The following is a 23,531-nucleotide window of genomic DNA, read 5'->3' on the forward strand; positions in this document are numbered from 1 at the left end:
AGATAGAAATTAAATTATACAGCGAGACATAAATAAATAAATATATATATATATATATATATATATATATATATATATATATATATATATATACCTTATTTAATTATTGTCTGTTATATTTTTTTAACTTTTTCAACTATTTATTCATTACTTCTTTAAGCTTTTATTTTTAATTATGGCAGGATTGGTCCTCCATAATCTACTACAGCACTTTATGCATAAAGCTTAGGAGCACAAAAACTATATGCAGTATTATTTCCAGTTAAACATCTCTCCCTTTTATTGTGGAACCACCTTTTATTGTTAAAACTTTTATTTCTACTTGGGGAAAAAAAATCAGCAGTGGGGAGAAAGTAGGAATTTTTCCTAATTCCGATGGTATTTGAAGGCACCACTAGTGTTTGGTGTGGGCAGAGCTCCTGGCAGAGCTGCTGCTGCTTTGGCTTTAGGTCTCTGAACTAGTGTGAAGTGAGGAGCTGTTAGACACTAACTGAAGCCTCTGGTGAGGAAGGAAAGTAGGTGTGAGTTGGTCATGTCCTGGAGGAGGGGAACTTGGTGATTTTGTGTGTGTGTGTGTGTGTGTGAGAGAGAGTGTGTGGGAGGGGGGAGGGAGTAAAGCTGCAGTAAAGGCGAGGTTTAAAAACCCCGGAACTTGAAACGGTCGGAAACGAGCTAACAGCGGTTAGCTTCTCGTTGACAGCGTGTTTGCTGTCAAAGTCGCCGCAGCTCAGACTCCGAAAGGCGGAAGCCCTAAAGTAGGTTTCTCACTTTTTGCGCCCATTTTTCCAGCCTTCCGTGCTCCTGTTTACACACCAGAAACTGGAGTTTCAGTAACTATTTAACCAGTCTTGGACCCTGAAGATGACATCCAGAGGGGGCTTCCCTGCTCCTCAGTTGAATCCGACCGTGAGCCCCATGAGTGTCGGTCACGTCGGGGCCATGAGGATGCCCGGGATGCCGCAGCTTCCCGCGGGTTACTCCCGCAGCATGAGCAGCAACCCCCAGTACCACCAGGTTTGACTTTCCCTTTTTAACCCTCTCTCTTTATTTAGTTTTAATTTTTTTATTTTATTTTATGATCCGATCTAACTTACTAAAATTGATTGAAAACAACTTAAAAGTAAAAAATCTGGTTATTAAACTTGCATTTCCGCCTTTCAAAGCACTACAGTAATTTCCTGTCACATAATCTGCTTATATGTTCTACATATTAATATTAATTTTATTTATAGATTTATGATGATCTGCATTTGATTAAGAAATTTAAAAAAAATTGTATAATAAATATGCTCCCTTCAAGTATGAAAGAGAAAGTCAGATTGTTTCCCTCAGCCTCCTGTCAGTTAGGGAAAACACACTTATCATCACCACCATCTGCCCCAAAGCAATCCTGCATACATTATCCCAGTTCTGCTACCATCTGCAGGTTCTTGTTGTCAAAACAGATATGCAAAAACACTAAAGTCTCTTTGGCCGTTCAAACATGCAGGGCTTCAGTTATTTTACTTGAGATCAGAAAAAAACTAGGTTGAAACACCAAAAAGTGTCATTTCCTCATGCATCGTCATGCCTAAAAACGCTGCATATGACCTGTTTCTAATTGCTCAAGAACATTTCTGCTGCACCATTATGATTTACAACCTTAAAGTTTCCAGTTTCACAACTTTTTTTTTTTGTTTAAACAAACACAAGGTGACACCATTTGCTTATTTTTTTTAAACACAAAAGCAAATAACTATTGTTACCTAGGCGTAATAAAACTCAAGGTATTTCTTTATTTATTCTTTTTCTATTACAAAACATAACAAATAGAGAAATGCTTACTAAATGTAATAGTTTTCCTTTGGGCAAACTTTTTGCCTTTTTTGCCTTTTATAGAAAATAGACATCTGGTAACTTAGCCGACCTGCATTTAATTACTTGACGGCCATGTTACTGATATCGTTCCAATTTCAGTTTTAATAGAAATGGTGACTCCTTTAATTCCTATGCGCAGACTGCTCATTAGTTTATGATTGCAAATATTATCTACTTTGAAAGAAAACCTATACATCTCAACACTTTCCACTGCTTCCCTTTTAGAGGTGGGTTCAAAAGTATAGGAGGAGTAACACAAATTTTGAAACCTATTACCACTGCAGCACATCTTAATGACTGTAATCAAAAGATCTTTTTAAATTTACAGAGATGACGATTTGATGCTAGAAAAAATATCCCACATTGAAACATTTTATTACTGGTCCAAACCAGATAAAACCTGAGTAAATATACTTGTAGAACAGACTGCATTGATTAAAGCCTTGTTCAAATGATTCCTTAAGAAGTTTGAAGATATGAAAGTAAAAATAAATTACGCTGTGCTCTCTGAGCCATCCCTCCAAAACGTCTTGCCTAGGAAAAGGAGGTTCTGTCGTTCCTGGTGGGTGTGACTGGACTAAAAACCACCAGAATGAAGAATTTTCATCCAGAATTTTGGGTGTAGCTCAAAAATGTGAACACATCTTTTATATTAGAAGGAAAGAGTCAAACTTTTTCCAATTAAGGAGGGGAGTTGCTGCTTAACACACACAAAAAAAGTCTTGACGTTGATTATAAACCTTATCTGAAGGGACATACTAGCCCTTAGCTTGACACTCCATCAAAGGGGGCTAATAACGGCCACACACCTCATGGTATTTTTGTTATTCTACATTTTATCTAATTGTTGTTTATTTAACTATTCTGTAAGTCTGCTACAGAAATCTGTAAAATGATCAAGGAGGAATAGTTCCTCCTTTGGATTTTAGAGCTAATAAAAGAAAAGAAAATTACAAAAATTGATTAGTCATTTTCATTTTCTTGACTCCAGCGGTCCGGGATGCTGCCCAGCAGAATGGGGGGTCTCCTAGGGTCGATGGGGGGTCAGATGCCAGGTCCTTCATACGGTAGTGGCAGTATTCCTATGCGGCCAGGCATAAGCCATCCCAGCATGGATCCTTCCAGGAAGCGCTTCCTTCATCAGCAGCAGCAGCAGGAGACGCTTGGAGGCATGAGAAGAGGGTAAACTGTTCTACTGTTTTAGCATTATCAGGTGTGACTAAGATATTATAAATGAAAGTGATTGTTTTTTTTTTATTATTTGTAATACAGACACCAATCAGAATTGTCTTGGCTGATTTTTGTAAAGGTCTTATCCTGCCGATTCAGATTTTAGACCTTTCTGATTTCTTTCCTCTTAAGAAGTATAGATTATACTAAAGTACTTTTTCAACCTAGTTTAAGTTTTTTGTCTTGATAACTAAAAGGATTACAGAATTAAAGGGAAAGATTTACTCCAAAACAGTCCTAAAATCCTCAGAGTTAAAAGATCAGTACTCCCCCCCCCCCCCCCCCCCCCCCCCAAAAGATTATCACTCAGAGAAACTTTGTATTTTTTTGCAGAATTAAAAGCATAGAAGTGAAATTATTTAGTGTTACATTGTGTATTCTTTGACCAGAGGTGATGTCACACTGGGTGAGAACGAGTAGTTGACATTACACAGGCCTGAGCTTTAACACGTTTTTAAACCAAGATTAAATTATTACATCTTTATTTTTATTTTCATTTTGGATCATCAGCAGAGTTATAGACATTAGCATTAATGGCTGTAAATATCGATTTGTTTGTCTGTTTGCTGCAAAATTCAACCTAACCTAAACTGTGAGGTTTTAAAATAACCTACATTTACTAATCCAGCATCTGCAGTGACGGGATACCAAAAAAAATGGTCACTTTGATGTAACATATTCATCTTCTGACCTCTAACTCTATTATGTGATTCCTCTGACTTGATTTCAAGACACTTAAATAACACAGATAAATGTGTGGCCTTGAGTGTTCTTTCCTTTAGTAATAACTTCCTCACTGAAGGGTGCTGCTGGCCTGGCTTTGTTTTGGTTCAGTCACCGACAAAAAGATCAGACACAATTCCTTGTTTCTGAAGCAGATGGTTCTAAGAGTCAAATCTGACAACTTCAGTAAAATTTGCTTCTTATGACTTATTTAGGAAAAAAAGGCCAACATCAGACAAAAACCAAGGAGCTCATATTTGGCCTATTCAGAGTTTAAATAAAGAACTTGGCTCACGCCAAAAGATCAAACCAAAGTATTTTTGTTCTTTTTACTGTTGGGGCTTCCTTAATGTCATGATCCTTTAGGAAGATCTTTGAAAGTGGCTGTACTGTTAAAGCTGTCAGTGAAACAAGGAGACCAGTATCTCATGACTGCCCTTTGGCTTTCAAAGAGTCTATTTGGATTTCGAACCATTTTGTGACGTCAAACTCATGAAAGTGTTGCATTGTGGCGTGAAACAACATTTACAGCATCAGCCTTAATCAATCTCCAAGGCATTGAGGTTTATTTAGTAACAGTAAAATTTATTAAAGTGAGGAAGCCACGTTGTGAATAAGATGGGGGGGACCGTATAATTCCTTTAGAGGAACAGATCAGCTTTTGTTTGTTCAGTAGCTAATAATCAGCAGAGACTTCATGCAGATTTAATAAAGTTGACTGATCACACTGTGAAGTTGTCCGCCAGTATTTGATAATCAAATAGGCTCTTACAATTAATTTACGGCGTTCCTTAGAAATTGGTTAACTTAAGAATTATGAGACAAAAAATAGAAATGCTTGATGGAAGTTTTAGATGATGGCCTTCCTGTTCCTGAATGTTTTTATCTGCGCTTCTATGAGCTCATGGATTCTGTTCTGCTTGGTTTAGAGCAAAACGACGCAAAATGGCTGACAAGGTTCTTCCACAGAGGGTGGGTAAAAGTTTCCCTCAAGGGTCATTTAAAAAAAAAAAAAAATCAAACAAAATCCATTAGAGGCTACTAGATTTCATTAATATTTTGCCCTTCTCTTGATGTTTAGATACGAGACCTGGTCCCAGAGTCTCAGGCTTACATGGATCTTCTGGCCTTTGAGAGGAAGCTGGATCAGACCATTGCTCGAAAACGGATGGAGATTCAGGAGGCCATCAAAAAGCCCATCATGGTATTTGCTTTTCATTAAGCGTTGTCTTCATTTTCAGCGGGGGTTTTTGGGGGTTTTTTTTTTTCTACTTTAAAAAGCAGTTGAGAATTTCTTTGTTAGTTTCAGCCCTAATCATACATATAAACTTTGTTCATTATTTGCATACCAGGTCTTCATTTGATTCAAATTCGTGTATGGAAACAGTTGCTGTAAACCCTCATGTGGTCAGAAAAACATTTAATGAAATTAAGCTATCCCTTTTAGGTTACAAAGGGATAAAGGAGCCACTACACTTTGATCCATTTTGAGAATAAACTGCAGCAAACAACCTAATTTTCCACCAGTAACATCAGTGCTGATCTTTGAAATATTTTTTTCAAAGAAACCCTTGTTTAGTATTCGATAATATGATGAAAACTATCCAGTCTACCATAAAGAACAGGAATTAAAGTCACAAACCTTTTAAATGTAGAATTCAAAGGACACCATCAGACTTCACCAAACAATAAGTTAGTTATATGACGCTAAAAGATTAACATGTAGAAGTAAACCTCAATAAAAGCACAAAGGAGGCTTGGAATGTATCATAATCCAAATCATAAAATCTAGAGTGAAAACATTGGCCTGCATGGTTCCCAATTAGATTTCTGGTTTATTGACTAATCATTTAATGTTGCCACCCAGCGCATGGAGCCAAAAAATAAGAAAGATGGACAAATGTCTCAAGCAACCAAGTCCTGGTGAAAACCAGTGTACGACACAAAGATTTCAACATATGGAGCAGAATCTGTGGATTGGTTTTGCCTCTAAAGGCTCAGAGATCTTTCTTAAAGATTATGGTATTATGGACTTAAACATTATAGATACAAACCAGGTGCCCTTCAACCATAAAACTGGTTTTAGTCATCTTTTTAATTGTATTGTTTGAGCAAGTTTCCCAAAATATGGTTCAAACACAAAAATGTGTAACCATACACAAAATCAACCTTTTGTCATCATTGCCATCTTAGTTGCCAAACCTAAATCCTGTCAGAAATCTGTGGACTGAGGTGAGAAGAGGGGAAAAAGCAGAACGTAGGATAGAGATTTTATAAAGTGGTCAAAGATTCTTCTCTCTCCACACTTAAACCTTGGGAAATGTAATGGGAGATGACTGATTGCTGCCCTGAGGACATACCACCAGTGCCAGCAAATATCTCACAGTTTTTTTTTATTTTTGCGTTTATTAAACCCTGCTCTAAAAATGTTATAAATTTAAATCCTTGATTTTTCTTTAGGATTAAGATACTGCAACACTTCTTAGCCATTTTTCCAGTGATGCCTGCATCTCTAGAGGGTTCTCTATTTTAGAGACAGGTTTTATAAAAGCGCTGATTAAACAGCTGCTGTGTCAGAGCCTTTATGTTGGTCTCATTGTAAAGCTTTTTGTTTCTCTCCTTGACACAGCAAAAGCGTAAACTCCGGATCTACATTTCTAACACTTACACTCCCAGCAAGCCTGAGGGTGAGGAATCTGAGAAAGTGTCCTCCTGGGAGCTGAGAGTGGAAGGCAAACTCTTGGAGGAAGTAAGTGAACAGCGCAGCTGGGAAATTGGACTTTTGTTCTGTTTAGACGTTTTTCTCTTTGCTCTCTGACTCCAAGTATTTTGATCCCTGTTGTTGTGTTTCAGTAAGTTTCAGTTGGTCCTTGGCTCAGACCGTGCAGCCAGATGTGCGTTAACAGCTTTCTTCTCTCCCAGCCCCACAACAGCTAACATACTTCCACACGCACACACAAGCTCTCTGTTGAAACACGGAATTGAAACCACTGGCCGTTGCATACCAAAAGCTGACATGCCTCCCCTCCCTCCATCAATTCTGGCCCAGCTCATTGTGTCATCTGGGGCCACAGAAGATGGATTCTCAATTTTTTTTTTTCTTTCTTTTTTTCCGGTTAATTTTTTCCCCTCATGCTTATTGGTTCAGGCATGTGTAGGAGAGCTGCACAGAGCAACTGAGGAAAAAAGGGATGTCAGGGAAGGAGTGAGTGGGGTCATGTTGAGCAAACACCAGGGCAGTGAGGTGGCTGGGGTGTATGTGTGTGTGATGGTGGGTGTGCAACAGCTTTTTTTACTCAACAGTTTGGTTCCTCACTCCCGATGTGGTCACAGCTAAACAATGCAACTGTAGACTCACACTGCAGAGTAAAGAAACACTAGGGCCAAGCATGTTCTGCTCAGTTTTTTCACTCTTTGTGCTCTCTCTCTCTGTTTTCAGCCTGGTAAGCAGAAGAAGAAGTTCTCCTCTTTCTTCAAAAGTCTCGTGATTGAGCTCGATAAGGAGCTTTATGGACCCGACAATCACCTAGTAGAGGTAGGAAGTGATGACTCAGTAGCAAAACAAACTCGGGAAATTGTTAAAAACCTAAATGCTCAAAACTGGTTCATCCCCCAAACGTCTTTTGATTTTTTAAATTCAAATATTTAATCAGTATAAAGTCAAAAGATGTGTCTTGTCTCTTCTCTCCATAAAGTATCTTCTTTAAAGTAGAGCTTAAGCATCTGGAGGAATAGATCTCCAATATTTACACCAGAAAACAAAATCTTTTCTGTTGCTTAGTAATTACAAATACAGTCTCTTTAACTGTATTTGTATTCATGCCCTTGTTGACATCTTTTTTTTAAGATCGTTTTGATGGACCAACAAACTTTATGGTTTAAGAGAAAAAAGATTTGGGCTCCTTAGTTTTATTATCTATGTAAAAGTCATTGCTTTGTATAATGTTTCATCATTTAATTCACTTCTTTGCCTTTTTAAGGTAGGTTTATAGCTTTGTGTCTCTGGAGCCTAAAATTGTTTCCCTTCCTTAAATCTCTTGAACTTACCTGCGTAGAAGAAGAGCATTTGTAAACTGAGTTTTTGCAGTTCTCACAACAGTTTATGTTTGATTTATGTCTGAATGTTGACTAATCAATTCTAACGAAGACTAGGTTTAGATAAAAGGGGAGTGGCGAGCTAGTGGTTAGGGAATAGAGCTTGGAATGCAAAGGTTCTGGGTGCGAGCTCCACTCCCACAGACTGCCACACTGGCTCCCTGAGCAAAGACCTTTAACCCCACATTGTGCGGCTCCTTGGCCGCCGCACAATGGCAGCCCACTGCTCCTCAAGGGGATGGGTTAAATACAGAGAGTTCATTTTGTTGCTCTGTACTTGTTACAGTGTAATGACAATAAAAGGCTGGGGGGAAGAAAGGAATCAAGGCATCTAAAATCTATCTATGTGTTATATTCTAGTGGCACAGGATGCCCACCACTCAGGAGACAGATGGTTTCCAGGTCAAAAGGCCTGGAGATGTGAATGTCAAATGCACTCTTCTGCTCATGCTTGACCATCAGGTAACTTCAACTAACTCGTTTCCTTTTTTTTGTAACCTGTCTTGTGCAATTTTGTTAACCATTTTGGCCAAACCTCTCTGCCTTCTTCTGTGCTTCAGCCTCCGCAGTATAAACTGGACCCTCGTTTGGCTCGTCTCCTTGGCGTGCACACGCAGACTCGGGCCAACATCATGCAAGCTCTCTGGATCTACATCAAGAACAACAAGTTGCAGGACGGTCATGAGAAGGAGTACATCAACTGCAATCGCTACTTCAGACAGGTAAGACCACAGGTTTTTATTGCCTATTATTAGGGCATTTTAAAACTTGTATTATTTTCAGGTTAGGCCATCAGTTTGTTGATTTGGTGTCTGATGTTTCTCTTTGTAGTGAGATGAATATGGAGAATTGTACCGTCAGGTTCCTTGTAATTCAGAGAATTTCAATTAATCTTCAATCTCAGTTTTTAGGAATCATCATCCCCATGTTTCCCTCTTTGCATAGAATTGTTAGATTAATAGATTGCTTAGTTCTGGCCTATTAACAAAAGATGGTTGCCTTTGTAAAATTATCATTATGTTATACCTGGTTAATTTATGCTAAATTAACCAATTATTAGTTGTGTTGTCTTTTTGTTTAACATGCTGTACAAATATTTATCTTTTAAAACATATTTCACTATTGTAACAAACTGCCCCTTAGATCTTTGGCTGTCAACGCATGAAGTTCTCTGAGATTCCAATGAAGCTGGCGGGCCTGCTGCATCACCCCGACCCCATCATCATCAATCACATCATCAGGTAAAGGAATATTTTACTTTTATTATACAGTTTTTGCTTTTTGGGTCAACTTGAATGAGGCAGTTAAAAACTGAAATTACCTTTCTTTCAAACCTTTTAAAACGCTACACTCCTTAATGAAATGATTGAAGGCAAACCCAGATTAGCAACCCTCCACCTCTGTTTCTTTTCTGAGCAGTGTGGACCCCACAGACCAGAAGAAGACGGCTTGTTATGATATTGATGTGGAAGTAGACGACCCTCTGAAAGCCCAGATGAACAGCTTTCTGTCCTCCACCACCAACCAACAGGAAATTGCCGCTCTAGAAATGAAGGTTGGAGCTTTACAGTAAAACCCAGCTATTTTAATTCTGATCATAAACTGTTATTTTCTTTTGAGTTAAAGAGTTATTGAAAATGTGCTTTTTGTTGCAGATTCATGAAACAATAGAGTACATTAACCAGCTTAAAACAGAGAGAGACTTTATGCTGAGCTTCAGCAATAATCCTCAAGAGTTCATCAAGGACTGGCTCAAGTCTCAGTGCCGAGATCTGAAGGTCAGTAAATAATTTAATGGACTTCTCTAATAACTTTACCACACAGGTCTCGGTTGGACGTTAGACAACAATGAAGCTCTAAGGTACCATTGCATGATCTCTTCGGTGGTAATGTTGTAATTGTTATACGTATTTAGTGTATTACGATTTGCTAATTATATCAGCGGTAGTATTTATTAAGGCACCATTTGATTCACACGTTTTTATCAGGTAAAAACTGAATCGGCAGATATGTTGTTGGTGGAGTTTGGAAAAAACGTTTTTACATTTTTTACATTGATTAAATAAGGATATATTATCTGGTCTTTCAACCATAATCAGATCATTCACATGGTCACAGTTCCATTCAGAAGTGACCAGTAGTATGAGCTGAAACAAGTGAGGATCTGATTTCATGGTTTGATTTGCACATAGTAAAAAGTTTTTGATAAAAACAAAGAAGTCCAAGTTATTCCTACTGCTCCTAAAATTACATTATTTATATCTGTCATAGTCTCTCTTTAAAAGGCTACGCCTAAGACTCAGACAAACCACCTGCTTTCATGAAGCAGTAAAGGCGGTGAGGCAATATCTATTATATGCAATGTTTAAATGAAACCCATATTTATGCTGTTTAGATTGCTATTTATTTTAGTTAGGAAACCTATTATACTCTTGATGGTTTTAGACTTTAGACATGTTCAAAGGTAATACCTTTCACTCAACACCTATGATTTTTCAGCTTTAGAAGCTTAGTCTGTCTGCGTTTTAGGTTGTTTTGCTTTAAGTTAAGGCTTTATAATCCATATCAGATTTTCTGGTTTTACCCGTGTATAGTTTTGAAATATAAATAACAAAAATGTTCATCTAGGATATGGAAAGTTTCTCACTTATTTTTTATTTTTTTCTCTCTTTCCCAGTTGATGACAGATGTAACGGGAAACCCAGAGGAAGAGCGCAGGACAGAGTTTTATCAGGCACCATGGGTTCCAGAAGCAGTGGGTCGATATGTTTATTCCAAAGTGAGTACAATACGATTTTAAAGTTCATAAAAGGTAGTATCCTAAATAAATATCAAATGGTATTTTAAATTCCATTTTCTGTACTAAAAATGTTCACAGACCTACTCACTCTTGTCTTCTTACACTTGAGCTTGTACTGAAGAGTCTGAACTTTCTTTTCTGATCAGTTGCTATGAATTGTTGTATGAATAAGTTGAATGGACCAGAAAAAAATGTAAATAAAGCATCAAAATAATTTACAGATGACCTGCTGTTGTCTGCAGACACTAATCCTTGTTTGTTTCAGGTGCAGCAGAGGAGACAAGAGTTGGAGCAGGTGTTGGGCATCCGACTAACCTAAACGCATTTTAGAGTTGTGAGAGCCACAAGTTGGCTTAAGTCAGCTCATCCAATTTTATTATCTGCTTATTTGGAACTGGAAATAGTTTGCCATTATTGCAGGTTGAAATATTCATCAAGGCCTTCTTCGTTTAACAGAATGAGGGACAATGTACATGCTTTGCATTGTCTGTCATTGTCACCCTTCAAAAAATGGTGCCTTACTTTTTGTATTTTATTTTATGGTACAAAAGAAAACAATATGTGCTGGTGTTCTGTTTTTTCTTACCCTTTAAATGTGTGCCTTAAAAGAGTTTTTTGTAATATTTTTAAAAAGCGGTAATCTTTAGATATCAAAAAGTGTACAAATTGTTAACAAATGCTTTAAGGCATTAAAAAAATTGCCATTCCATTTTAATGTAAAAGATGTACCTGAAAACATTTTTTCAGAATGTTTTATTCATGAAAATAAAGCAGAATAGGAAACCTTTTATGCAAAGATATATTTTCTATTTGTTGTTTATGTTTGATATGTGAGAGGACAGGATTGTTCACTTGAAAAAGCATATAACTTGCTTGCATTTCTCTATTATCTTTTAAAGGTTCACATGGCTTTTTTCTTTTTTGTTGTTGCTTTAAAACCAAAAAGAGGATTTTTGGAAGACTTTGTAGAGCTTTATTGGTAATTAATAGTGGAGAATCAAAACATGTCTGATCAACAAAAAGAACATGTGAACATTTAACCCAAGATGCTTTTTTTATGGTTTTTCTTAAAGTTTTGAACCATTCCACCTTATTGTGCCAAAATGTGTTTTATGAAAAAAAATGTGTACAAGTATTTTTGTAGTTTCTTTGTAAAATGTTTGCCTATTGTTTAAGTGCCTTGACCTTTTATACATTTGAATATTTTCCAATAAATGTACTTAAAAAACTTTCCAAAAGCTGTATTCTTTCAAAGTTCTTAAAGAGTGCAGCAGTCATGTAAAATGCTTTCCACTGCATCGTTGGCAGAATAAAGTAGGATAGCCTCTGCTCAGCCAACCGTGCTGTAGTCGTACTGTTGCATGTTTGGGCTGGTCGCAGGGCTCAGGTTCTTCTGCAGAGTAGCGGTTTCAACAGGTATATCTGGTTTTACTCAAACACAAACACTCCTCAACTAAAAGCCAAGATAAATACTACCCTCCTTATTGTGCTGAGTCTTTGGCTTGTAAAATGACACCAGTTTACAGCAGTCGGTTTGCATCACTGGCAGCCTGGATGAGCCCCTACTTATGCAAGCCCATTCCCCAAAGAAAGCTGTTTTGCAAAAATGGAAAACTAATAATACTGATAAGAAATTCATGAATACGTGTAACAATCGAGAATTGTTTACTACCAAGAAAAACAATGATCTTGGTTTTTTTTTTACACAATTATTTTATAAATTGGAATACTTCAAAGAATACTAGAATCTAGAGCTTTACTCATCTAGGTCTGAGGAGTATAAGTATTTTTAACTTTGAGCTCCAGGCTTCTAAAACAACCCAAATGACCATAAACTATGATCATATGCTAATTTCATTGTCACCAGCCATGTGATGGGAATAGTCAGGTTTTTTTTTTGTTGTTTGACTGTTAAGATGACAGGAATTGTTTCCCACTGACAGGGCTGAATTAAGCGACAGAAAACTCTGGAAAACAAAGCCAAATCCCATTACAAAATGTTTTCATGTAATAAACTTTGCAAAAACTACTACTCATCTTTAGCGATGCTGAAACAACATGTGAATCTTTTGTTTTAAGTTGTTTTTGTGTAGAAAACTTAAGCAAGCCGTTAAATCAAGGAGTGCCAGTGACTATCAACTACTTGTTTTCTGCAGGTAAATTACTGAAAACAACAAATCCTAAGTTTTGAGACTAATTTAAAAGGCTACTTAAAAATTTGGTTGGAAATATAAATTTCAAAGTAAAAACTAATCAGAATTAAACAGCATTTGTCAATAACCCAGTAACAAGAGACCCGTAGGAGCCTTTATTGTTTTCATAAAGAGTACTACTTACTAAAATAGGTAAATTCTGTATAAAATGTTTGGGAACTGTTGGGTTAAATAAAGAAAAAATGTTTCAAGGGGCGATACAGGTTCTTAAATAGAAGTTAACATCATAGGAGTTGACACTTGGTCAAACAATTCACCAGCGTGAGTATAAAGCCCTTATATTTGCTACAAAAGTTAACTTGATATTGTGATATGAGCAATGTAGTACAGTACACCCGCCGTGTCCTCCAGCGAATGGCAGCAGTGCCCCGCTAGGTGGCGTGTAGCCTCGATAACATAACACAAGAAGAAGAGTTCACCGGAAATGCAACTGCTCTGAAGCGGATGTAAAAAATTCCATCATGGAGGTAGACGGAGTCGATCAAGTAGGTGTATTTTCTCTTGCCGTTTTGTTAATTTTTACTTCAACAATAACAGGAGATTTGGATTTAGGGTCTTTTCGGTGAATAATTACTCCGAATCGTCTATGTTTTCGCAGCTTTATTGAACATTTATTCAGAACATCAAAGGGTATTTTTATTGATAAGCAATGAATGTGTTGTGCAGCTTTGCTGTCTCATTGTAGCCGACGCTGCTAAAGAGCCAGATGCTTACTGTCAAATATACTCTTTTTAACGTTCACTTTTCTTACTCACTTTGTTGAAAACCCAAGTCTTCAGAATAATAAACGTTTTTTACTCTTTTAAGATTTAGAGTGTCTGTATATTCTAAGACTAAAGTTTATGGCTTACCAATCTAGCGCTTGCTAGCTAATGCTAACACGATCATCTCCCTTAAAGATAACAAATAATTTACCAGGAGCCACTAAATTCTGTATTTCTGTGCAAAATTCAGTTAAACAGTGGTGCTATGTTTACTTTAGGTGTTCTACACCTGTACCAATCTTAAATATGCTTCTTAGGCCCAGTTATCTATCGGTATTAATATAAATTCAGAGAAGCTGCAAACAAGTTCATATTTTTTTATAAAAATTATTTTCAGGGAGCAGGACATTTTGTATTGCAAATTTGTGTTACTATTTCTCCTTTTAATTTATTTTCTACTTTTAATTTTTAAAAGTTGTTTTAGGGAAAGTATTTGTGTGTATTTACATATATATATATATATATATATATATACCACCTAAACATTTTGTTTAGGTGGTAATATCAGTCAAAACCATAAAAAAATCACTAATTCTATCCTTTAAAAACTGGCTTTGCTTTGCACTCTCAATGTGATCCACAATGTTTAAAATAAGTGTAAAACATCTATAAGTTGTATGTTCTTATTACATTTTATGCGTTTATCCAACATGCAGTTATAGATTAAAAAAAATGTTAGCACATTGATCAAAATTCTATTTTAGATTAAACTTTTGGACCTGATGTCTGTCATAAAATGACCACCTGGAGTCTTACAACAAATTTGGGTCAGAATGACGTCTAAACTGTACTATGTCAATACTTCTGCAGTATATGGTTAATCTTGGAAAAACATTTTGTTCCACGTTTTGGTCATCCCGTTATTTCTTTGAGTAAACTCCCCTTTTTGTTTGTTTGCAAATCTTGTAAAATATAACCCTTTTCATTGTTATTTTATAGTAAATTGCTTTAAAAAATGAAAGAAAAAGTGTAAAAATTTATTTAAAAGGAATATTGCAGGAATCCTGCTGACAATAGTATTTACCTTTTTTTATAGAAAAGATCGGGAACAAACATCAACTTAAATTGCTGTTAAAATATTGATGGAATTTTCTGTTGTTTTAAAATAAAACATCCTTAAGGTAATTTTTCCTTTGACAGATGGAGACAGGGGAGAGTAAAGGTGGGTCAGGTCTCCGGCAGTACTATTTATCGAAGATAGAGGAGCTACAGGTGAGAAAGAAGTGCAAAACAAACAGAACTCAGACGTTAACTCCTACTTTTGTAGGAGCTGTGCTTCATTTATTTATTTTTTACCCACCCCCTCCACAGCTGACTGTGAATGATAAGAGCCAGAATCTTAGACGCCTGCAGGCTCAAAGGAATGAGCTCAATGCCAAAGGTAGATTCAAACACTAAATACTTAAATTGAAATGGCTCTGAGGGCTTTGTTAGAATTTGTTTTTGTCTTCAAGTGCGTCTACTTCGTGAGGAGCTGCAGCTGTTGCAGGAGCAGGGGTCCTATGTGGGAGAAGTAGTCCGGGTTATGGACAAAAAGAAAGTGCTGGTCAAGGTTTGCTTTGCTTTGGGACTAAACTACATCTTAATGCTTGAATGATTGATAGCCTGGATTGACTACTTTCTCTTTCAACTTAGGTACATCCTGAAGGGAAATTTGTTGTGGATGTGGACAAGAACATTGACATCAATGATGTGAGTATCTTTGCTATTAAGCTTCAACAAAAAACCAAGCAATTTTTATACTGCTGTTACTTCCCCACCAGGTGACTCCAAACTGCCGTGTGGCTTTGCGTAACGACAGCTACACCCTCCACAAGATCCTGCCCAACAAAGTGGACCCTCTGGTTTCCCTGATGATGGTGGAGAAGGTGCCAGATTCCACCTATGAAATGATTGGTGGCCTGGATAAACAGATCAAGGAGATCAAAGAAGTGATCGAGCTGCCTGTGAAGCATCCAGAACTGTTTGAGGCTTTGGGAATCGCACAACCAAAGGTGGGTGATACTCGGTCTTGTATTTCTCATCGAGTCTGGAAAGAGACGAGCTGTTTTGGAATCATTTTGTACTACAACAGTCTTTGAAATATAAATATGGGAATCTTATCTGTATGAATTGCTTAATAAATATTGCAATCTCACTTTCTTGGAGACATAAGTGACTTTATAGATGGTAAACCCAGTAATTATTGATGAAACATTCCCCACCTGTGTAAACAATTAAAATATTCAGCCAGAAGAATTCTTAAGAATTTAATAAAGATTATTTACTGAAGTTTATACTCTTAAATAGTAAAATGTTTTGACTGATTAGCTGCAGAATGAGTTATGTATTCTGGTGAAGATTCCCACTCATCCAGGTCATAGTTTCTAAGCCAAAACAAGGCTTTGTCTGGGCTACTCTATAAAGCTTGGAACTCAACACTAATTGTGACGTTTTAATTTTAAAAAGCTTACTGGATGGGAAGAGAAACGTCTTCTAACTTGGCAAACAAAGTCCAGTGGCTTGTTTTTGAACTTTTTTGTAATCAGTTGTTATGTATTTGCTTTGCTTCTTTTTTCAGGGTGTTCTGCTGTACGGACCACCAGGTACAGGAAAGACCCTACTAGCCAGAGCTGTAGCTCACCACACGGACTGCACCTTTATCAGGGTCTCTGGCTCTGAGCTGGTCCAGAAATTTATTGGAGAGGGTGAGTTCTCATCTCTTGCCATTCATGCAACAAAATCCACAAGAAGCTTCTTTTAATTCTATATTTCCCTGCTCTGTCTCAGGGGCTCGTATGGTGCGCGAGTTGTTTGTCATGGCGAGAGAGCACGCTCCCTCCATCATTTTCATGGACGAGATCGACTCCATCGGGTCGTCTCGTCTGGAGGGCGGCTCTGGCGGAGACAGTGAGGTTCAGAGGACAATGTTGGAGCTGCTCAATCAGCTGGATGGCTTTGAGGCGACTAAAAACATCAAGGTTTCTCCCATTATTTATTTATTTTTTGGAATTCTTTGATTCTTGTTGTTGGAAATGTTTTAAATAAGAATCAACTAACCTTGATTCCAGTTTATTAGCATAACGAATATCTCTGGTATAAATACGCAGGTCATCATGGCCACTAACCGTATTGACATCTTGGACTCGGCTCTGCTCAGGCCAGGAAGGATTGACAGAAAGATTGAGTTCCCTCCTCCTAATGAAGAGGTTGGTTTTAATGCATCTTCTCTTCCTTTTAAGGTCAATTTATTTTGTTATCTGCTTTAATATGTGCACACCTCTGCTTGCAACAGGCCCGTCTGGACATCCTGAAGATCCACTCCAGGAAGATGAACCTCACTCGTGGCATTAACTTGAGGAAGATTGCAGAGCTGATGCCGGGAGCCTCTGGTGCTGAGGTTAAGGTGAGAATTTACCTCTCTGATTTAAGGCAGGTAGCGGCCAGATAAGGATGAATGTAGCTTAAACTTCTTTTCATATTTCAGGGAGTCTGCACAGAGGCAGGGATGTATGCTCTGAGGGAGCGGAGAGTCCATGTTACCCAAGAGGACTTTGAGATGGCCGTGGCAAAGGTCAGAACAACTTATCCTAAAAAAATACTGTAACCAAACACAGATCACAAGCTTGAATCTGTTATCTAAAACATGTTTCTGTTAACCAGGTGATGCAGAAAGACAGCGAGAAGAACATGTCTATCAAGAAGCTGTGGAAGTAAAAGAAAAAACGGAAGTGTGGGATTCCAGCACACATTGCAAATACATATGTATATTTTCCTTTCTTTGTTTGTATGAGTCCATAATTAAATGGTTTCCCTCATGATGTCTAATTATTTTAGAAAACATGTCGACTAACGGTTGTCCAACAGGGCAGATTTATTCTGTCGTCACACAGTTTACAATAATTTCCCGTGCAAATTCAACACATTTATTATGGCACTTCACAGTATAGCTGCTGCTAAAACTAACCGATCACAACAGATCTTTTTCAACTTGGTCCTGCATGGCTGAGATAGTTGTTAGACTACCACTGTACCTTAGAGATATACAATATGTACATCAGCACTCCTCTCTGTGTGACTAATGCACACAGTGCTTCACTTAAACAGTCCTAAAGAAAGTCACTGCAGACTTTATATGCAATAATGACACAAAGTACAGCCAGTGGAAATATTTTCTATAACAATAATGATTGTCATCAGGAAAATAAGTACACTCTTGCTGCAGAGGGGATTTTGAAGATGGTAGTGTTAATGTGTCACATACAGTAAGTGTGTGGTTTAACACAAAGCTAATGAGGAAACACATCAGCAATTAAAGCAGAATGATTTCTGCTTCATGCGGAGGATTATAAGGCCATTTTAAGGTATATATAATTACAGTTTAAAACATCTGGAACATTTAAGGTATTTTGCTCTTTTTTGGATGTTTCAATAAAGCCAGTCTGCAATCACCATTCCAGAAAGACTAAATATCAAACTACATATTTTGATACATGTTTCAGGTTCATGATTGGGTATTACAGAAATACTTAACAATCCCAAACTGCCCCCTAAGCACTACCCCTAAACTATTAAGTGTTGCTCCCAATGAAGTCACACTTGCAGCCTTGGGGGGTGCCTTGATTGAAAGTTGAGGGTATAAATAAGAATGGGATGCTCTCTTCTCTCCCTATAAAAGGAAAGCAGATGTTGCTATAGCAATGCTATGCTGTAGCTCTGTGGGGCAGGTTGTCTTGAAATCAAACATTTTCCCCTTTCTTAGAAATAAATGTATACAGTTTCAGGTTTCAGCTCTCAAAAATCTACAATGCAGTGATAGAGTTGATTCCTTCCCGCTATCATCTCAACCCCCACCCCAGTGCAGGGTACCAAAACATCTCGCCCCATCGACCCCTCTTTCAGAGGCATAGACCAGTATCAGGTATTTCAGGTAAACAAAGAACCCAAACAACTTCCCGTTCCTAAGGGGCGGACCTGTTCTTCAGGTTCAATTTGCATGTTTTCACAGCCAAAACAAGGCTTTGTTTTAAGCCACTTTATAAAGCTTCAAGCCCAACGTCAATTCTGACTTAAATTGAAAGAGCTTTCTGGATAGGAAGCAAAACGTCTTCAAACTTTAAAACAAAGTCAAGTGGATTGTTTTTAACTTTTTGAAATAAATGTATACAGTCTAATAACACTATTAAAAAGAGGACCTTCCCTTTTGGAATTTATGTCTTTTTGTCCTTCCTCCTAACTTGTGATTTTCTGTCTGACATCTTTATCACAAACATTTTCTGTGACAAAGATGCAGCAAAGCAGCAGGACTTATATTTAAATGCAGATGTTTCTTCCTCCATTAGTTTGCTGATACACGCTATGCCAAATCCTGGGAGCCTGCACTGATGCAGACCTGCTATTTAAGGGCTGAACAGTTCACTAGCCTTATCCAATATGTGGTTTAGGACTGCCCTTAATATGGCGGACCCTCCGCTGGGAAGTGCAGAGAGGGTTCATGCATAGTTGTAGAGTTTAGGAGCCAGATAGGGATTGTGTCATTCTCTAGAACAGAGTGTGGATGTATGGCAAAAAAAAAAAAAACAAGCTAGCAGAGGCTTGATTTAAAGCCACCAGAGATGGCAAAAGTACTCACTTTCTGTACTTGAGTAAAAGTACAGATACTCTGGTAAAAGTGGAAGTACTGATTAAACTTCTTTATTCAAGTAAAAGTAACAAAGTACAGGCTTGTAAATTTACTTAAAGTATAAAAGTAAAAGTAGAAACCACTTTTTTCATGCCGTTGCCTACATTTTAAATGGATGTCTGCCAATAGGACTAGATCTCCATTGTGTTCATTTTCAATCATCTCGTCGTCCATGCTACTATGCTAACGCCACCGCCACCAAGCTGCAATGATTTGCAGCTAATGAATACCGCCGAATCTGTCTATTCATCTTGTAGTGGTGCATCAAATGCAACGCAGATTCCCATCCAGTTAGATTGAATTTGATATTGATGACGTGAAAAATAATAACGGCAACTCCATTGAAATGATTCAAAACTAAAGTAACGAGCCAATTTTTTAAAATGTAAGGAGTAGAAGTAAAAAGTCGCCATAAAAATAAAAATATCAGAAAAATCTACTTGAGTACAGTAACGAAGTATTTGTACTTCGTTACTTCCCATCTCTGAACGCCATATAACATGGGCACCTTTCTGTCATTGAGCCAACTCTTAAACCCCTCTGTCTGCAAGACCCTCTGACAAAAAAATATAAAATAAATAAATCTAACCCTTTTTAATGTCCCACAATGGGGAAATTCACTCTGCATTTTAACACATCCCCTTGAAGAGCAGTGGGCTGCCATGGTGTGGCTCCCCAGGATCAGTTTCAGGTTAAGGGTCTTGCTCAGGAACCCAGAGTGCAGGCTGTGGGCATCAAATCGGTTTTTTGCAACCTTCTCAGAACCAACCTGCTCTAACCATTAGGCCAACATTCCCCAACAACAGGAAAATAATGTTTAAGTAGAGTGGCTGAAAGAGGGGGAAAAAAAAACCAAGATGCAACAATGACCTACTCCAAGTACGGCGGTCAACCTGGTCAAAACACTAGTCTAACCTTGTCAGAGTGTAACAGGAGTAAAAGCCTGCTAATCTCAATGAATTGAGTCATTGATAGAAAAGATTGAGCCAAAATAAAAATGAAGCTACAGTTATTTTAGAGTGTACTTAGTTTTCCTCCATGACATTTTTGACCATCACCGAAACATTTGCGTGTGGAACAGTAACATGATAGTTGAGGCTCTTTGCACAGTGGTTTCCGTTTGGTCATGAAGTTCATTTGGCTAACGTCTCACCCAGCAGACAGGAACCCACTGGGGCTCCGTCAGCACCCTCTCCAGCACCATCTGGAGCTCTGCTAAGGCACTCACTGGGTCCTCCTTCAACATTACATAGTCAACCCAATGGCCGTAGCTCTCATCCATCTTCTCTGCAGACAGTTTCATTTCCTGAAGATCCTCCTCCTAAGGACAACAAAGAGGGAAGAGCCAATTGCTTCCATTCCTTTACAACTGGAATTTTTTACAAAAAGATTTTTTTTTACCATGCTATTCTACATCAATCCTTTATGAATAACAAAAGTCCTTCTGACTCTCTGTGGGTATTATTGCCATGTGACTTACTGTGATTCCAGCGCTGAGTGAGGAAGATGAGCCAAAGTGTTTTCTGTGACAGTCTGGGATGCGAGGCTTCACAAAAATGATAAATGGTTTAAACTCCGCTGTTCGCAGCGTCTTCAGGGCCTGTTAAGAAAAGCAACATAACACACATCTATAAATCAGGAAGTAATGACTGATTATCAAATGATGATCAGAAGTTGTATAGCAAGAACTTTAAACTGAGATGTAAAATCAGGACAAAAATTTTGATGCAAGAGTTTAAAGTCACGGGTGTCTAACAAAAATGTAACGTTATTTTAAAAATTAATAGAACAAATGTAATTTTCAGACATATGCACAAAGTCATATCTGCCATGTCCTATGTCTTATGTGTTCCCAGCTGTAGCTAAATGATACTAATCTGACCTTTCAACACACTGCTGATGCAGATGGAGATCTTTCCATAGCAATTATAACTTTACTTAGGGAGATGACTGAAATCCATTTTTGTTTTTGGTCAGAATCCCTTTTTTTTCAATTGACCACAAAGGAATGAAATTGCATTCTTTGCTTTTAATGAGGGACATGTGCAAAAGCCTTTTAAACAATATTAACATAATATAAGGTTAGTTTTTTGTTGAATTCATAAATAGGAAGTATAAAAAATATAAATTTTAGTATTAACTAAAACATTGTAACATTAAGCTATCATATATATCAAACGATTTCTTCACCTGTTACAATGTTATTCACATGAGTATCAGCAGAATTAAGATAAGAATGATTATCAGTCTAAATGTATATGTAGAATTTATAAATTTTCTCATAACAATTCAATTGTGTTTTTTTGTAATCTAGTCAAATCTCTTGGCCTCCTCAATAGATTTCACCTTTTTCTTGCACCACTAGTTTGTTACTGGCATCTTTAAACATGCATGATTGAAATGCGACTGATACCTCCAACACTGCCTTGTAGAACTTTAATGTATCTTATATACATTTTATGTAACAGATGGAAATGGACTAGGGCCAAACCATGCAATGTAAAAAACATGGTTCTCCAAAAAAGTAAAAATGATAAATGTGTTGTAAATTTGTTCCCCTTCGCTGTGATTCCCCTACTTAAAAATCAAGTGTAACGAAATTCCCTCAAAAGTCACCTTTTTAGTAAACACGTGTTTATTTCCATTATAAATAGATTATTAAATATATTCAGCTTCTTTTATGTGTATCTAAATTTTCTCCTAAAAATGAAGCATAAGATTTGAAACAGTGCAGATATTTACCTTTTCCCTTTATTCTGGCACATGCAAAATAAAATCTGTATCAAATTTAATTGAGGTACAAAAACGAGTGTTCTTTAAAGACAGCATTGATTGTTGGAGAACTTGTAGAAGGTAAATTGTAGTGTTAATTTCACTGTTGTAAGCATCAAAATTTCAAAAAAAAGTTTGTCTAAATCTAAGTCTAAGATAAACAGCAGACAGGTCCAAATTTTGACCCAGAACGTCTGGATATAAAAGCATAATATGTCTGAATATTTCACCTAGACGCAAAGTTCTTGGCTGGCTGTAGACAATCAGCATACTTACCTCTGGTTGGACATCTACTAGGCAAACCTTGTTTTGTCTCAGAACTTTATGAATGGACTCTAAGCTGGTGCCATAAAGATTATCTTTATACTCCCCATATTCAATAAACCTAAAGAAAAAGACAGATCACAAAGAAACAATGTAAAAAAAGTCAAGTTTTTGTTTTCATAAACTGCAAAATGCTTTATATTAATGATTTTTGCATCAAATCAAAAGAATACTGTTTGCTTATACTCACTTCCCACTTTGAATGTCTGCTTCAAAGGCTGCTCTGCTGATGAAGTGGTACTCCACTCCTTCCCTCTCATGGGGCTTTCTACCTCGGGTCGTGTCTTCAGGTTCAAGTTTCGAACAGCCAGAAGGATTGAAGATACATTTATTAGATATGTCAACTAGGGGATCCATTTTCTGTAGAGAAAATGCCATTGGGAACGAACAGTATCACTTATTGAACATGGAAGACTTACGTGGAACAGCCAAACCAAACCATCTGGGATTCTCAGCAATCACCTTCTGTTTTAGCTCAGTGACCCGAGCTCCTAACGAACCTGTGTTCAAAAAAATTATTCAAGCATGTTTAACAAAAATGCAACCCCAACATCTACACCCAATAATTAAGTCTGCAGCTACTCAATAAAATTCCTCTGATAGGCATCTTTTTTTACTTGGTGACAGCTGCACATTATTGGACCTACCTATCAGCACTGTAAGGCGGGGCTTCTCTCCAGGCTGTGGTAAATACTGGGTAACTTCCTCATAAATGCGGAATTCAGTCGGCTGGGTTTCTGGAGTGTGGCCCTCTGCTGGGGAACCCTGGCGATCCTTTTTGTGTCTGAGGCTCCTGCGTAAACTGGCTGAGGTCCAGACATACAGAGAGAGACAGACAGATACCACAAACTCTGGTCAAATCACTGCAAACTTATGTTAAATATTGTTATGAACAGTTAAAGATAGATTCTTATAGTTCGGTTTATACTGTCAATCAATCATGCTGCTAAAAAAAAAAAAAAAAAAACAGGTGCCAATTTTCTAAAATATAGACCTACTGAACAAAGATGTTAACTTGATGTTAATATGTCAAAATTAAATGGATTCTTCAGAGGTGAGCGTGTCGCTGCATTCTTGGGCAGTGGCATACT

General features: G+C 37.4%; 3 protein-coding genes across 5 annotated transcripts in view; 2 read left to right on the forward strand and 1 right to left on the reverse strand.

The window, feature by feature from the left end:
• The first annotated feature begins 595 nt into the window (after positions 1-595).
• smarcd2 (SWI/SNF related, matrix associated, actin dependent regulator of chromatin, subfamily d, member 2) lies at positions 596-11,535 on the forward strand. 2 transcript variants are annotated; one of them, XM_038298838.1, is made up of 14 exons: positions 596-755; positions 862-1,014; positions 2,849-3,039; positions 4,740-4,782; positions 4,892-5,014; positions 6,440-6,559; positions 7,250-7,345; positions 8,266-8,367; positions 8,466-8,627; positions 9,049-9,146; positions 9,325-9,460; positions 9,561-9,683; positions 10,583-10,684; positions 10,971-11,535. In XM_038298838.1, the coding sequence occupies exons 2-14, from the start codon at positions 862-864 to the stop codon at positions 11,022-11,024; spliced, it is 1,503 nt and encodes a 500-aa protein (XP_038154766.1). In that variant the 5' UTR covers positions 596-755; the 3' UTR covers positions 11,025-11,535. The 2 variants fall into 2 exon arrangements, with proteins under 2 accessions (XP_038154766.1, XP_038154765.1); XM_038298837.1 differs by having other exon boundaries at positions 610-1,014.
• A 1,752-nt stretch (positions 11,536-13,287) lies between these two features.
• psmc5 (proteasome 26S subunit, ATPase 5) lies at positions 13,288-17,479 on the forward strand. The gene is made up of 12 exons (XM_038298821.1): positions 13,288-13,403; positions 14,823-14,894; positions 14,994-15,063; positions 15,137-15,234; positions 15,318-15,374; positions 15,446-15,676; positions 16,243-16,369; positions 16,452-16,642; positions 16,772-16,870; positions 16,957-17,067; positions 17,149-17,235; positions 17,325-17,479. The coding sequence occupies exons 1-12, from the start codon at positions 13,380-13,382 to the stop codon at positions 17,376-17,378; spliced, it is 1,221 nt and encodes a 406-aa protein (XP_038154749.1). The 5' UTR covers positions 13,288-13,379; the 3' UTR covers positions 17,379-17,479.
• Positions 17,480-20,141: 2,662 nt separating this feature from the next.
• Positions 20,142-23,531, reverse strand: part of LOC119792251 (MAGUK p55 subfamily member 3-like) — a 28,795-nt gene continuing 25,405 nt past the window's right edge. For both annotated transcript variants that reach the window (XM_038298818.1, XM_038298820.1), the window contains exons 14-19: positions 23,088-23,246; positions 22,860-22,940; positions 22,631-22,724; positions 22,393-22,501; positions 20,825-20,944; positions 20,142-20,665 (exon numbers count right to left, since the gene is read on the reverse strand). In XM_038298818.1, coding sequence (XP_038154746.1) covers positions 20,486-20,665; positions 20,825-20,944; positions 22,393-22,501; positions 22,631-22,724; positions 22,860-22,940; positions 23,088-23,246 — 743 coding nt within the window. In that variant the 3' untranslated portion in view covers positions 20,142-20,485. The remainder of the gene's footprint in view (positions 20,666-20,824; positions 20,945-22,392; positions 22,502-22,630; positions 22,725-22,859; positions 22,941-23,087; positions 23,247-23,531) is intronic.

The sequence above is a fragment of the Cyprinodon tularosa genome, unplaced genomic scaffold, assembly GCF_016077235.1.
Source record: "Cyprinodon tularosa strain WSP-4 unplaced genomic scaffold, ASM1607723v1 ctg416, whole genome shotgun sequence".
NCBI lineage: Eukaryota > Metazoa > Chordata > Actinopteri > Cyprinodontiformes > Cyprinodontidae > Cyprinodon > Cyprinodon tularosa.